The 15,753-nt window shown below is 36.3% G+C and overlaps 1 protein-coding gene across 14 annotated transcripts in view; it reads left to right on the top strand.

Moving 5' to 3' along the window:
• Positions 1-15,753, top strand: part of L3MBTL3 (l(3)mbt-like 3 (Drosophila)) — a 78,051-nt gene that overhangs the window by 27,740 nt on the left and 34,558 nt on the right. For all 14 annotated transcript variants that reach the window (XM_046939776.1, XM_015284137.4, XM_040697946.2 and 11 more), the window contains 6 exons: positions 1,531-1,615; positions 3,769-3,860; positions 8,258-8,362; positions 9,781-9,916; positions 13,371-13,462; positions 13,962-14,113. In XM_046939776.1, coding sequence (XP_046795732.1) covers positions 1,531-1,615; positions 3,769-3,860; positions 8,258-8,362; positions 9,781-9,916; positions 13,371-13,462; positions 13,962-14,113 — 662 coding nt within the window. The remainder of the gene's footprint in view (positions 1-1,530; positions 1,616-3,768; positions 3,861-8,257; positions 8,363-9,780; positions 9,917-13,370; positions 13,463-13,961; positions 14,114-15,753) is intronic.

Here is a 15,753-nt window from a genome sequence, read left to right as displayed (position 1 = left end):
AGAAAAACAAGACAATGTATTTCCCAGTGCCTGTTAATTTTTTACTCTACACATGAATAAACAATTATAGACAAGTAATTTATTTGTAAAGAAAGTGCTATTACAGTTAAAGAGAGTGTACTTTTGATTTTTGTAATGTAACTTGCCTTAGAAAAGCATACCCAACAGTTACCAGGACTTTCTTTGATTCAGGAAGGAGCGTATACAAATTGTCTTGATTTTTCGTGCTCCGACTAGTAGTGATTACAATAACCAGTTAGTAGTGATTACCGTAATCTCCACAAGTAAAGTTAAAGATATAAAAACATACTAAAGCAAACAAAGTAACCACGTCCAGCTCTGATTATGTTTATAGAGATGTGTAATCTAACCTCCAAGACTTCCTCACTGCAAGGAAGTTCACGTGGCTCTTGCTGTCATTGCCATGGCTTGTTCTGGAGACTCTGGCTTGTGGTGACAGTTGCTACTTAAAACTAAATGCTGGAACTTAGGAGAAACATTTCATCTGTACTTGAGATACTTTTCTGTGCCAGAAGAAGCAGCACACACAGCCTTATTAGCTTTGTTATTTTTAGCAGTGGATGAGTTTAACGCTAGGGGTTGTTGTCCACTGTCAACCTCAAGGTGGCTTCTAGTTTATACATGTGTTTCCCTGTTACTCGGAGGGCATACATGCAAAATCTCTTGCTCCTCTGGTTGGCTGGTAGAGTATTTCCTGAAGGAGTGAAAATAGAAACGACAAATGGACTGGGATTTGGGTTTGTTTTGTGCTGCAGTGTAATGCACTTTGGGGCACCTTTGTTTTTTTCCTTTTGGAGTTATTTTTCATCTGAGAACAAGAATTTGCAGCACCTTCCCAATAGCTCTCAATAGCTGTGGTGTTACTGGAAGGAGCACTGTGTGGGGGGAGGGGGGAGCACTGCAGTCACAGAATTGTGGAAAGACACAGTACGTATCAGAAGAGAGTCCACAGCTGTCTGTATAACAGTGTCCTCAGGAAAAATCTGGGGACAGCTCCTTTGCTGCCATGTGTCTGCTCTCCCAAATGAGGACTTGTTTTGTTCATCTGTTCAGATGCTTGGAAAGCTGTTACTACATAAGCAATGGAATAAATAAAAAGGATCAGTGCCATTTTATGCTTAGTTGAGTAATTATGCATTTGAACAAAGCAGAAAAAGCTGTGCAAAAGGTTTGTCCTCGCATTATTTTGGAAGCGTGAACCTATCAAAAGTACAGATATTTATGTCCAGCTCAGTCAGTCCTACTGAAGGCTTGCTGATCTCTCCCTGGCATAGACAAAGCCATGCTGGCTGAGAGCCAGGTGCTGGGAGTGTTCTGTCTGTCATTTTCACCGTGTTTGCTGTGATTTGTCACTGGTTACTTGCTTTGTTTTTATTAGACATCTACAGGTTTGTCTGAGATAACGGAGATCTATCTGGAAGCTGTTTAAATGACGTCAAAGTTAAACCTCGCATATCTGTTTTTTAGCTATTAGACTTCTGAACTAACGTTTGTATTCATTTTATTTAGGAGGATAAATCTGAAGGCAGAATTTTGAGAGTCTCGCAGAGAGCCAGGAGAAAAAGAAAAGGGGAAATAACAGTTTTGAAACAAAGTAAGTTAAATTATGAAACAAAATCTGAAGCATCATTTGTGTATGTGATACCCATCTCTGACTGTGAATTGCCAGCATTGTTTCACCAAATTTTTATCCACTATTAAATGCAGCTTTGCCCATCTGCAAAAAGACAGTGTCAGTGTTATTTGTAGTAATTAAGTTGTAAGGACCGAAGAACTGAGAGAACCAAGTGGAAACTTTGGGGATATAAAACAGCTCTCGGAGATTGATTGCTTTTTACAAAGAGCCAGTTTGTATACGCCTGGCAGTGTGGAGTCATACAGTAAGCATAAATGTAGCTGATGACAATTTAGATTTTTTTTTTTCATCCCTCTAAAGAGTGCCAATATTAAGGGGAATCAGACCCATTTTGTTCCCAGATGTTGAAAGACGTGTATTAAGCAGAAGTGAAAGTTTCCTTTCCTTTCCTTGGGGATCAATTTTGCATCTATGGTATGGCTGGAAATAGACACATTTATGAAACTGTTTAGGAATAATTGCTATAATCAGTCCGAAGGGAAATATACTGCATGAAGTGGCATAATAAAACATTTTTAAAATGAGCACTGTTTTTTCAAGCTGTTCATATGATAGATACTTTTTGGAAGATTCAGAAAATCAGTACTCACCAGAAAGCTCCAGGGTGTTGCTTTTGGTATACTGGGAGCCATTACCAGAAGTTGCCTTTAGCACAGAGCTTCAAGTAGCTCTGCTACACAGTAGGTATATGATACACTGATCCAGGATGCAATGTGTAAAAGTTACAGAATATTCTCTTCCTGAGATAGAATTATTCCTGAAATATAAATACCATTTCTGCAGTTGTATCCAGAACTGAGACCGTGTCAAGTATGTGGGATCTAAGCACAGAGCTGATGCTGACTGGACACTGCTGTCCACTGACAGAATTATTTGTATAGATTTGTCTTGTTTGTTAGGGAAAATGTGTGTTCAGAACCAAGTGCATAACTGTGTATTATTGTGCCAAGCAACGCATCTCTTAAATAACAGAACAGGTAACAACTGGGTTAATCACAAGTAAAATGGGCTTTAAAAGCATTGAATGATTGCTGTGGTTCTGAATTTTGTTGTATTTTGGTTGAATTATGTCTTTCTTTGGGAGAGTTTGGCATCACTATGGTTATGGTTCACATTTTAAATAAAAAAACACTTAGCCAGAGTATTAATTAAGAGGCTTATTTATTTTGTGAGTAGCCTGGAGTCAGAATCAGACCAGGATCACGTTGTGGATGATGAGAAGTCCTCCTGCTGACATGAGCTTATGATCTGAATTGCTAAGCTACGTGCACAGAGGAGGCATTTTAGGCAGTGAGCAGCAGAGCAGAGTGGAGATATATGAAAATAGATGTGTACATGGACAGCCTCACAAACCATCTGTTTTTGAAGTTCCTGGCTTTTGTTAGTGCAGTTAGTGCTTTATTTTTGAGCCTTAAAACCTGCTACTTATTGCTGTTTCCTTAAGATGAACTATAATCAATAATGCATATGCAAGTATATGCAAGTGTCCATACTACATAGTTTCTCCTTTACGTTAATGAAAAAATGAGGGTGGAAAAAAAGAACTGGTGAAAGTTCTGATGGTCTGGAAAAATTATTGTTAGATCACTGCCTTTCTACCCAAAAGCATCAAACTACATAGTGAATACTGTCATAGAATAAAGTGTTTCAACTAAGGTTAAAAAAAGAACATGTCGTGACTGCTATCTAGTTGAAAATGCTTTACTGAATTGGAATTTTCTTTTTCTGAAGAATTTTTTTAAAATACAGACATACTTTTTAGATTTGATCTGATCTTCTTAAGTGTTTGCAAATTGTACATTTTAATGCTTTTATAGGAGCAATAAGAGAAAAGAGGCAGAAGGCAAGACTATGTAAATTGTTTTCATCACGAATGAGCTTTTTCTTCTTACCAATCAAGATTGGAACTGATGGAAATGATTCTGTACAAACCTACATGTTCATGGTGCCTTAAACCTACACAACTACTGTTTTCTTGAAATAAATCCCGAGAAAGACCATGAGTGCATTTAATAAGATGTAGATGTGAGATAGATATGTTATAAACATTTTGCTTATTTTATTTTTTTGAGAAATTAACAGAGAAATCTTTTGTTATTCTATCTTTACAGCTGTATCCTCCAAAGGGAAGCAAGCGTGGTGTTGGGCATCCTATCTAGAGGAAGAAAAGGCGATTGCAGTACCTACTAAGCTTTTTAAAGAGGTATGACCTTCTGAAGTTGAGATAACCATCAGCTAGTGAAGATCAGAACATTTTTTGGGAAATCAATTGAAATAAAAATCCTAAGAATAAGATGTTACACTTCTCTAGTGATAAACCTATGTGATTAAGGCAATGCATCAGCAATCATCGAAGTATTCAGAATATGTGTAAAATCAGTTATCTTTCTCTGCTTTTTCAAAGAAATGTGAGGTTTTAGTTGAATGGTGTCAGTTGAGACCATAGAAAACAGCTGCTTTTTTAAAGTCTGCAAGTCCTAGTCTTTCCTTGTAACTTCTGAGGCTAAAAATCTGATATGTATCCTCAATTTAATGTGCCATGTTGTTCCCTTTACATACGCTTAGAAAGCTAGTACAAAGGTCGTCTTTCAGCTTGTTGCTTTGATTATATTACCTGTCTTTTTGCAGCTCTTGGAGAAGTTATATCTTTTATTACAACTGATACTCGTTTGCTTTGTTCCCATTTTGCCTGTCATCTGATTAGATGTCACATCATCACCTCTTGCTTGTCCTTTGCCTACTATGGTAGTCTTTGTCGTTTGCCATTTCAGTGGTTTTGCTTGTGCTGACTTGCTCGGATGAGAGCTCTGTATGCAAATCAACAAAGCTTTCGTGCTGCTCTCTTCTTTTGCAAAAGCTGGCAAAACACACAAACATTCTCAGCTGCTGTACTCCTGCACTATAATTCTAACAGTTATACTTATTTTTGATAATTCTATCCTTAACTTGGAGTCTGTTTCTTGCATCCATTTGTTTTTGTTTGCTTTACACTCCAACTATTAAATCTCTCTTGCACAGGGAATAGCTTTTCAGCTTACACGTGTGTGTGTGGCTGATCTTTAACTGGTTCTTCTAGGCATTACTGAGATGCAAAATTAAATAAAAAAGTAAAAAATATTGCAGTGTAGAGAATCCAAAAATTTCTAAGTGCAAGGATGACAGTTAACTGACCACCGTTTGTTGTATCCCCCTGTGCTATTCACTGGTTGAAAAACTGACAAAAAAAAATCCTGGTAAGTATTTACAAGTCAGTATCTGAATTGTAGATTTAAAATGTGTTGCTCTGCCTGTCTGAAGTTCCACAAAACACTGCTGCTGCAGCGCACAGGCATGTACTGGCCTTTCTGGGCGCTATGCATGGTGATAAAGTCTTGAATGATATGATAATGTAGCGTTTCTTTTCTGTTTCCTCACCTCCATTCAGTGTATCTTAGTTAATATTTTCTTTTAAAGTTTTTATCCCATGGATAACTCCAGCTTTTTATTTAGTGTACAGTATTTTTAAACCCTGTAGCAGAGAGAAGGTTCTTAATGCCGATCAGAAGAGGCCAGGTAAAATTGCTCCATTTTGCAGATGGACAAGCAAAACACATGAACAGTAGAGTTAAAATAAAAACAAACAAAAACATGCACAGCAACAATTTTGAATCCTTGTTTCCTGTTTGGTTTTTGAGAATTACTGTATTTTTTTTTTTCTAGTTCAGAAGCGGTAATTTTCAACAGGATTTTTTTGTATTCTTTGTTAGAAATGTTTAGCATAATGGAGAAGCCTTCCCACTACCTGTTACTTAAATCTCAGGCTCACTTCTAGGCTGCAACTGACAAGATCTTATTGTCCTGAGAAAAGGAAATTAACTGACCCTTGAGTTTTGTTTTTCTTCAATCTCCAATTCCCCTAACACAGTCTTCTGGGTTTTGTCTGTGTTCTTGCACCAAAGAAAAACATTTCTAATTCTCATTTGCAGACTGCTTTTATATTTACTCTTTTGTTCTTATTTCTTTCCTTAACAGTGTACCTTTAAATGTTTGTTATGAAGGAAATGCATGATAACTAAGTTTGTTACAGGCTTTACCTCCGGTGCTGTATGACATAAGCATAATGTACAAAATTGAAATCTGTTAAATAGCATTAAAGTTATTAGGCTACTCAAAGTTGCTTGTTATTTTACTGTAACAGAAATAGCGTGTTGCCTTAAAAGTTTTCAATTTGACAATGGAAAGCATTGTGGATAATTGATGTGGCATATCTCAGGAAATAGCTGGGTGATACTTACGTAATCTTCATCACACTGTTTGCAGAATTTGAAGTTTACAATGTTTATTATACCCATAAAGGAAAAAACAGATCGGTGACTTAATTGTTTCTTTTCTTTGTACCAACTTGTGCAAAAACTCTGTTACCTTTTTGGCTACTCTTCCTCAATGTCTTGCGATTTCCAGCATTTCATTGTTACACTCAAATATTTTGTTGTGATGCAGTCAGTTGGAACTGCAAGTCTGTTGCATCAAGATGAGCTTGGAAAACTTCAGTTTATTGTTTTTTTTTTCTTTTTTAAATATTGTTTTTTCTTTCATCTTGAGGAAGTATCCAGAATTACACATATAGTGTAACTTTAAGTGTCCATTGGGAAGAAAAACCTCAAGCATGGCACTGTGAAGATGAAATAACTTTTCAAACCCATGTACTTTAGTCAGCCACTCTGATCTCTCAAACTGAGTTCTACAAAATCTAACCTGTTTTTAGAAGGACTCTTCATCTATTAGCTGACCCCTTTAGACTGGCTTCAGCTGCTCTAATTCTTCATTTCCCTTCCCCTTGACTGTGTATTCCTGCTCCTGTGCCTCATCCTGCATTTTTTTTTTTCCCCTCCTGAACTTATTCAGATGAATTGCAGCCAAAGCCATCAAAGAGCGGATTCTCATCCTTTCATGTGGAGACCTACAGAGGTCTCAGCTTTCATTGACTGGTCATAGTGTAGATGGCTGGATAGCATGTATCACTTTTAGGTAGCATAAGTTAGGTAAAACAGATCCTCTCTTTGTGTTTCCCCGTATTCATTTCCCAGAAGAGTTTTGGATATTTTGGCAAGTATGTTATGTATTTTTATTCATTTTCTTATTCCTCTGCATTTCTTCTTTTGCTTCTTAAGATTTTGAGTGAATGGATTTTATATTGTTTTAATTATATTTGATGTTTATTTGGTAATGCATATCTTCTTTTTGCAAAGAACTTTTTTTTTTTTGGTTAGGATTCTGTTTAGGAAAAATTTGTGATAATAGCATGTGATGTACTGGTATCAGAAGCATACAAAAATAGTTGTAGTATCTAACTCTCTTGTATAAACAGGCATTGCCACTTAGGGTAAGAAAAATACCCTGTAGCTTGCTAATCAAAAACAGCAACAAAAGGAAGGGGGAGCAGATGTAGTACTTCTCTTGTGTTTTATCAATAACTGTTTAGGACATAAAAAACTAACTCTGAGTTTAGTAACTCATGAAAAACCCTTTCTGATTTTATTCTGATCTGATTTTCTTTTTTCTTCCCTTCCCTCCTTAAATTTAACCTTAATATCTATAGCTTCCTTCTTTGATCAAGAACGAGGAGCACGATACAGGGAAGCCAATGCCTTCCTGTTGAAAATATTCATTCTGCTTAGCCTCATTTCACATTTTTTCTTTTTTTAAATATATTTTTTTCTAGATTCATTGTAATGTAATATAAAAATCATAAAATGGTTTGGGTTGGAAGGGACCTTTAAGATCGTCTAGTCCTGCTATAGGCAGGGACGCTTCCCTCTAGACCAGGTTGCTCAAAGCCCCATCCAGCCTGGCCTTGATTGTTTCCAGGGAGGGGACATCCACAGCCTTGCTGGGCAACCTGTTCCAGTGTCTCACCACCCTCTCAGTAAAGGATTTCTTCTTAATATCTAGTCTAACTCTACCCTTTTCCTGTTTAAAGCCATTTCCCTTCATCCTGGTGCTACGTGCTCTTATAAGAAGTCCTTCCCCAGCTTTCCTGTAGGCCTCTGAAAGAGTAATAATGTTCCACTAATGCAAAAATATTCATGGAAAGTGAGGTTATCTAGATTCAACACCTAAAGGAGAAAATCATGTTAAAGAGGCAATCCCTATATAAAAATGGAACTTCGTATTTCTGCTTTATAGTTCATCTTTGATGGTCTGAGATGGAGAAAAGGCAAAGTAGAGCATCATTGTTGTGATTATTATAGAAATGCTTATCACCAGAAAATTGTGAAGTTTCAGTGCACAGGCTGAAAAATAAATAATTTCACTGTTAAAATATTTTATAGGCAATTACTGAAAAAAATTTCAGGGCTAACTTTGGCCTCTCATTGGGTAACTTCTAATTCCTCATAGCTTTCCTACTCTAAAGCTTTATGTCATTCTAATATCACTGTGTTTTTCAATTACTCTTTTCCTCAGTTATGTTTTTAAACACGAAGAACTTAATTTAAAATAATATATTAGTTCCTTCAGAATCACAAGTAATAATAAATCACTGTTATTTTTCTTGTAGAGATATTCTGTTTTTCTTAGGTATTCTTTCAAAAGTATTGAAACTGTTCTTTTTCATTTCAGTATCAATCTTTCCCGTATAACAAAAATGGATTCAAAGTAGGGATGAAGCTGGAGGGTGTGGATCCAGAGCACCAGTCAATCTATTGTGTTCTCACTGTGGCTGAGGTAATCTCCTGGCAAGTGTTAGTTTGCTAAGAGCAGCCATGATGCGCAGTCACAGAAGAAACTCCACTGGAAGAGCAGCTGCTGGAAGTAGAAAAATCTGAAGTTTCACAACTGATTTTTAGTGATTTTATAGAAGTTTGTTAGTATTTCAGTTGGTGCATTCACTGATAAAAATATTTAGCTTTTTTTTTTCTTTGCATTGCAATTTTGCTACATTTTTTTTCAGGCTTATTGACTCAGAAATTGGCTCTACTGACAACCTCCACAAGTTAGTATACAGTATAAATGTTTTTTATCTTTTTGCTGACTTATGAAATAATATTTTTCATGAGAACTTTCTTTGCTTTTAAAAACATAGATGGGAACCCACTTCTCAATTTCAGTTTTTATGTCTATTAAACGTGCATTAATTTTTACAGTTTTACTAAGGTTCATTTTTTGGAGAGGAATTGTTCTGTACAGTAAAATGAGGAAACAGAAATAGGTAGGTACTCTGCTCTGTATTGCTGATAGACAGCTGTAATTTCATCATTTATATTTTAATAACTGAGGTTTTTTCATTTTCACTTCTGAATGGCCCATGGTCATATTCCATTTCTGTGGATTTCTTCTACTTTCTTGTGGATGCTGTATGTCAGTAGATGAGTATTGCCTGTGTACCGGATACTTATCAGGAAGTGGCAGGCCATGTTTTATGGCAGAATGACCTGTCATAAATTCCGAGGTGACATAAATTCTGTGTAATTCTGAGGTGACAAAATGAAAGTGTAAATTTAATATATAATAGGGTGACTGTGATGTTAAAGAATTTCACTGATGACTGCAGGAAAAGTTATGGCATTAGGCACCCAGGAAGGTGTGGACAACTTTAGTCTGAAAGAGAGAGATTACACCTCCTGTTTTTCCATTCTTCAATTATTATCTTATTACTTTATGGAATAATGAATTTCTCAATTGGCTTTTCATTTTTAATGGCAGTTCTGGAGGCCATGTTTGACATAGTCGTTTTTGGAGTTCTAGCAGTATTCTCTCTCACATTGATGAATCAGGATAGCTTCAAAGCATCGTTATCTACACTTGCTCTGTGATTCTATCAGATGTGTATCCCCAGTCTTTTCTGGGATTTGTGTTTTATTCTGATGTTGGGCTGGAACAATTTCCTCATTTTTATACAGTAATAGTGGCATCCAGCTCTTAGTTAATGCTTTTTACCAAAAGAGGCAGCACTTAGATTGAGAATACCTTTACTTCTTTATCATGCTTTCTTTTTTATTAAGTTATTTGGTTTGAGTTTGAGCAGAGATAAAAGGCTGACTGAAAGCTCACTGTTAATATGCATAATGCTGAACATAAGCTGTTATGTATAGGATGAGGATCTTAAATCCTAAGTATTGTATACTCTACATTCTTGCTTTTAGGTTTGTGGCTATAGAATAAGACTCCACTTTGATGGATACCCAGACTGTTACGATTTCTGGGTGAATGCTGATTCTTCAGACATTCATCCTGTTGGATGGTGTGAAAAAACAGGTCACAAGCTTCATCCGCCAAAAGGTATTGTTTAGTTTGAATTGCATGCATTTTCTCAGATTGAGACTATCTTTGTAATGTTGTATAAAAGTTTTTGGCAGAAATATTTTTGTTCTTTTAGTCAGAATATTTGAACATATCAAATTCTGTATTGAGTCTTGATAAAATCTTGAGGTTGAAATCTTGCCTTTTTAATTTGGTGGAAATTTATAGAAAGCAAGGGACCAAATGAACCGGAGAACTAATGCATAAGGCATTAGGAGAGAAAGTTAAGCAACAAACGTAGAACCCAGGTGAATTATTTTTGTAAGTAATAAAGAAGCATCTTGGCAGGTGAGAATCTTTTAGTGGAAGATCTTAGGACATTTCCATTATTACGTATTAACTACATACAAACATTGTTATAGACTAATAAAGTTTGTGGTTTTGCCTCAAACAATAAGCTTTTAATAGGGACAAAAATAGGAATGAAGAGATTGAGAGGGAGAAAAAAGTGTATAACCTGAAAATGTAATTTACACATAGTTTAAGTAAATGGCAGAAATGTGTTGAAATATTTGAATTTGCTTGGTTATTCCATTTCAGGTTATGTAACTTTTTTTATTTTGGTGGTTGGAGGATGTCTGTATTAAACAGTACCATCATGAAAGGACTAATAGACTCCCTTCTGGGGAGGAAAGAGAGTGTGTGGGGAGAAAAGGAGCAAGTCCTGAGTGCAGGAGAATTAGATAAATTAATGGGGTGCTCTAAAATAGAGAGAGTAGGATAATAGGCCCTAGAATATCTGCAAAATGGTGAATATAAAGAAGATGTGCATTATGAAGTATTAAAAAACTGGATTCAAGTGCTCAGATGCAGAAAGTAAGAATAAAACCACCACAAGTGTATGGGCTGAGGGCCTGCCAGTGAGGAGAAGGTGGCATTTGTTCAGTTGAGCTTTGTAGGAATATGAAGGAGCATGGGCTACTGCTCTTCTGAGCTCTTCACAAGCAGCTCAGTGGCTTCAGGGCAGGACTGCTCTGTGCTGCCACTTTCATACACACCTTGTTCTGCATAATTGGCTGTGTAGAAATAATGATTTCTTCAATACAAATCATATTTTTTCTCAGGAAGTCGACCTTCAGTGAAGTAATACGTAGCACATGAGCTCTAGAGTTACTGATGTTACTAATGCAAACTTTGTACATTTTATTTTTGTGGTGAAGGTTTGTCATCTTTTTCATCTTAAATGCCTCATTTAGAGAGCATAATCTTCTGTTAATCATGAATTACTGTTATTGGAGGAAAGTCGTCTTCTGAGTCACTTTTATGAAATTTCTTCATTTTCTCTTTCGGTCTTACTTTGGTAAGATTATGTTTAGTTTATTTTTTCACCACACTGAACCAGGATAGCTCTTTTACTTAGGAAAGTCATGGAGCCTATCAGAGGAGCTGAGAAAGATACTCTGGGAGGAAATGTGAAGGTACTTGTCAGGAATCTGGCTGTCATCCTGCACACATCCTACTACCCTTGAGAACATAATCTTAACTTTTGAATAACAAGATTATTCTCTGGTATTTTATCAGAGACCAGCAAAGTATTCTGCCCTTTATGTGGCTTAACTACTTTGCTTCATCTCAGCAGTAAACTCTACAATCATTTATGAGGTTTGATTGCTGAAACTTGCTCTCATTCTTTGAGACTTCTTTGTTGTTGTAATGCAAACTTACCTGGCATGTGGAATGGAAAACAAGTGGGAAAGAACAAGTGGTATTGTAGGGTCATACTTTGGAAGGAGATGGAAGAGAACTGGGTGTTCGTCAGTTACAGATATTTTTTTAGTTTTTCAGCAGAAGGACATCTGTGATGTCTTTGAAAATACGGGATTCTCAGAAGGTTAAACAGAGCTATTATAGTCTGTGACATATTTGTACAGCACTTCAAATAGTCAAGAGGTGACACATTTCACACGTTTCAGTAGATAAGGAAATCATTTACCAGAATTGGTGGTGTTTTGAATCTTGTCTTACTGGATTATAACATATGAATTAAAATAGGTGTGCCTAAAACATATTCAACAGGTGATTAAAGGAGGAAAGCTCTATGTGCTTACAACTCTTTATCATTATTTTGGTGATTAAATATCTGAACAATTTAACATGACCAATTTATGCAGTTCAATATATTATGAATTATTTTACTTTTTCTCTAAGAAAATATTAGAAGATGCAAACTGTCAAAATAATTTTAGATTTCTTTCTAAGTGCTTAGAATAAAAATATGGAAAATGCATGTAGGAAAGAGTTTACCCTATGAGTCCATATGGGAATCTGTGGCATTGACGGTATAAACAGCTGTTTTGATATATCCTGGGGAGTTTGTTTTAGAGCCACTTGTGATCTTGCTGAATCAATGGTAAAGTAAGGTAAAGTCTTGTAGGTGTGCAAGTTTCTTTTGTTGGGCTGACTGACTTAGAAGAGCTTTTGGATCTTCAGGGCCTTTGTTGGTTCTGAAATTGAAGCCACACACTGAAAAGTCACAAGAGAGCACTTGCTCTGGGCTTATCTGTTGTGTATGTCAGTCAGTTCATCAAAGCTGGGGGTAGCCATGGGGCAGAGAAAAGGGAGGTGGTGAGATGTGGCATTCTTGCAGAAAGGGAGGTGGCTTGTAGCCTGTGCTGCTTGGAGAGTTTTGTTGGAAGTGAGAGAGAATATAATATCAAACTGCCTTACTGTGATTTTTGATACCTTGTAGAACTACAAATTTTTGTTTCTAGGCTTCCCCCTAAATATTGTTCTTTACATTGAGGATCTTCGTGTCTGGTGATCAGGACAGAGATCAGGATCAGAGGCCAGAGATCAGGAACAGAACAGTAGTTTTGTAAGAAGTGCTTCCTGCATAATTTTGAAGGTGAAACTGAAACTGAGTTGAAGTCTCCTGAGTTGGTGTCTAGCGCGTCATTTACTTGGCTACTCTTCTTTCTAGATGAGGATTAGGAACAGTTTAAATGTCAGTCCTAGCAGACTACAAGAAACTAATAATGTGCAGCAGTACTTTGTTCAGTTAGTGTAAAGAAATCTTGACATTTTTGGTAAGGAGGATCATCCTGCCCTAAACAAAGAACATGATTCCTCCTTGTAATACCAGATGCAGAAATAAATAAATGGAAGAGCTTAATCAACTTTCTTTTGAATTCTGTAAGCTACAATGTGTACAGCTTCAATTTCTAATAATCCAACGTAGTGACCCTTCAGACATTCACTGAGTTCATATTAGGGTAAAATTAATGATAGTTTTGAAAAATTTCTTTCTTATGTAGTCTATATGAAATAAGAAAAAAATATTAGCAGTGGATAAGCTCTTCAGTTTTGAAATTATGTGAAGAATTTTACGACCGGATGGAAAAAATAATATCAAGAATTAAGATCAGATCAACTCCATTCACCTTGTGTCCCATACCTGTCTTATTTTTGCCCTTCTTTTGTGGTGCTTATTTAGGATATAAAGAAGAAGAATTCAACTGGCCTTCATATCTAAAGGCGTGCAAGGCTCAAGCTGCCCCTAAATCTCTGTTTGAAAACCAGAATGCAGTAAGTACTCATTTGTTACTGGTAGTATGGAAAGTATTTAGTGTGCTAAATTGTGTTAGACTTACTGCGCATTTCAGTGGTGGCAGGCTTCACTTCAGTTCATCTCTGCAATTCTTATTTTGTAATTTCTTGTATTAATCTGTTTAAACACCTGATACATTCAGAAATTGCATATTAAATGAATCCTAACTGTTTGTTGTTCCTACGTCTCACATCACAATGTTGTGGAACAAGCACCATCTTTCAGAGAGTATATGAGACAGAGTTGAAACTGATATATTTAATTTTAGCCTCATGTTCAGTACTTCTTTTTTATTTTGTAAACCATGAGTTTCTCTGTGTTTGAGCATCTCTCATGTCAACTAACTAGGCTGCTGCCACTCTGTTGGAGCAGCTATTTGGGAAAGTTAGAAATGACGTGAATATATTGATTGTGAACAGTGGGGAGATTTCTGGATTTACAGTATTTATCTTTAATTAAATGTCTTTCTCTATATAGACAGTGATTCCATCGGGATTTCGAGTAGGGATGAAGCTGGAAGCCGTAGACAAAAAGAACCCTACATTCGTTTGTGTTGCTACGGTAACAGACATGGTGGACAATCGTTTTCTGGTTCATTTTGACAACTGGGATGAGAGTTACGACTACTGGTATGATGTTTTTGATCTGTATCCTAGTGAGATGTATCAGAAACATGTTAGCTTTAAGCAGTACTTTCTATGATATTTTCCAGTCAGTACATACAGTTGCAGTACCAACTTTTGCTAGATTTGTAATCATGGCCACCACAGTGTGTCTCTGTGGTAGGCAGGATGACTCAAATTTCCTTTGTTGGGTTACACATGAAAAATTTTCAGACTGTGCTGACCGTTTGCATGTGCTGCTACCTCTAGAGCTGTGGTCTAATTTCTCATTTCAATTAGATAATACATTGAAGTTAATATTTTTAGTGAAGAATGTGCACCATAATAATGTGACTGGACTTAGAATTAGGTTTACATATAGTTGTAAGTTGAAAGTAAGACCATATCTTCTCATGAGGCTCTTGGTCCAATATGTTGTTCAGCCTGAACTTTAGCTGTCTTCTCTAATGTATCAGGAAGGTAGCAAAAGCTGGTTTTATTCTGCTGTATTCTATGATTCTCTGTAAATGGGAACCCTAGTGCCCTGTGTTGGGGATGACCCGTCTATGTTGTTGTACAGTGGAGGGGCTTTGTGAAAAGTCAGTGCAAGCAGCAAAGACATATAATAAGCATGAAAATCCCCAAAGAAATTCTGATTTTTGGCTGTTACAGAATGGGTTTTTATTTACAATTGCATACTCTCGTAGTAGATAATTTAGAGCAAAGTAGTGTATCTTACATTCTTTTAAGAGTGAATTAGTACAGAACAGGTAGGTCATTGTAAGGCTGCACTCTGGTTTCTGCAGTGGTAATTGAATTCTATAGGTAAGCCTGTAAAAATAAATGAAGAAAGCTTTCTTCTGTATTTGATGACTCTGCTTGGGCACTGTGTCATTGAGAATGATGTGAAGCTATAACTTCAAAACTTTGTGAGTAGCTTGAAATAATAATTGTATGGGCTATCTGACAAATAAGCTGTAGGAGAATTAATTTCTGACAAATAAGCTGTAGGAGAATTAATTTTTGACAAATAAGTTGTAGGAGAATTAATTTATTGAATCAGCAGTGAGCAGGCATTTCAGGGAAGAACTGAGTGACAAGATGATAGGCCATATTACTCAAAGACTGGAAAGATTAGTGATTATTTCCATGACAAAATAACACAAAGCCTACATTTCCTCCACAAAGTAGCTGGAGACTGGAAAGTGGTAAAATATATTCTGAATTTCCTGGTATGTACATGCTCATAAATAACAGTTATGCCATTAATTAATAATGAAAACAGCACTTAGGTAAGGCTTTTATGGCAGATGAAGACAATGTAATATAACCTGCAGTTTGTTCAGAGGTGGCATAGGTGCCTCTATAAAGCACTGCACTATGTAAAGCAGATATACACTGAATTTCAAGCATAGTAATGTTGTCATGTCAACAGGCCTCCCTTTCTGCACTGTTGTAATTGAGAACAGAAGTGAATAGAGGAGGAAGGAGAGAAAATAGAAAAGAATAGTGAATGAAAATAGTGATGGAATGTCTGAACGAAAGAGAACATGAAAATGCACCCCATCTTTTTAATTTCGATACCATATTTAGATGGGCCTTAAAAAATCTTGAGTGCATAAACTTCTCATCTATCAGTGTCTGTAACAAAAAATGGAAAGTTCTGT

This window comes from Gallus gallus, chromosome 3 (assembly GCF_016699485.2).
Source record: "Gallus gallus isolate bGalGal1 chromosome 3, bGalGal1.mat.broiler.GRCg7b, whole genome shotgun sequence".
NCBI classification, from domain to species: Eukaryota; Metazoa; Chordata; class Aves; order Galliformes; family Phasianidae; genus Gallus; species Gallus gallus.
Note: the sequence above shows the minus strand (reverse complement) of the source record. Positions and strands in the feature narration are given on the sequence as shown.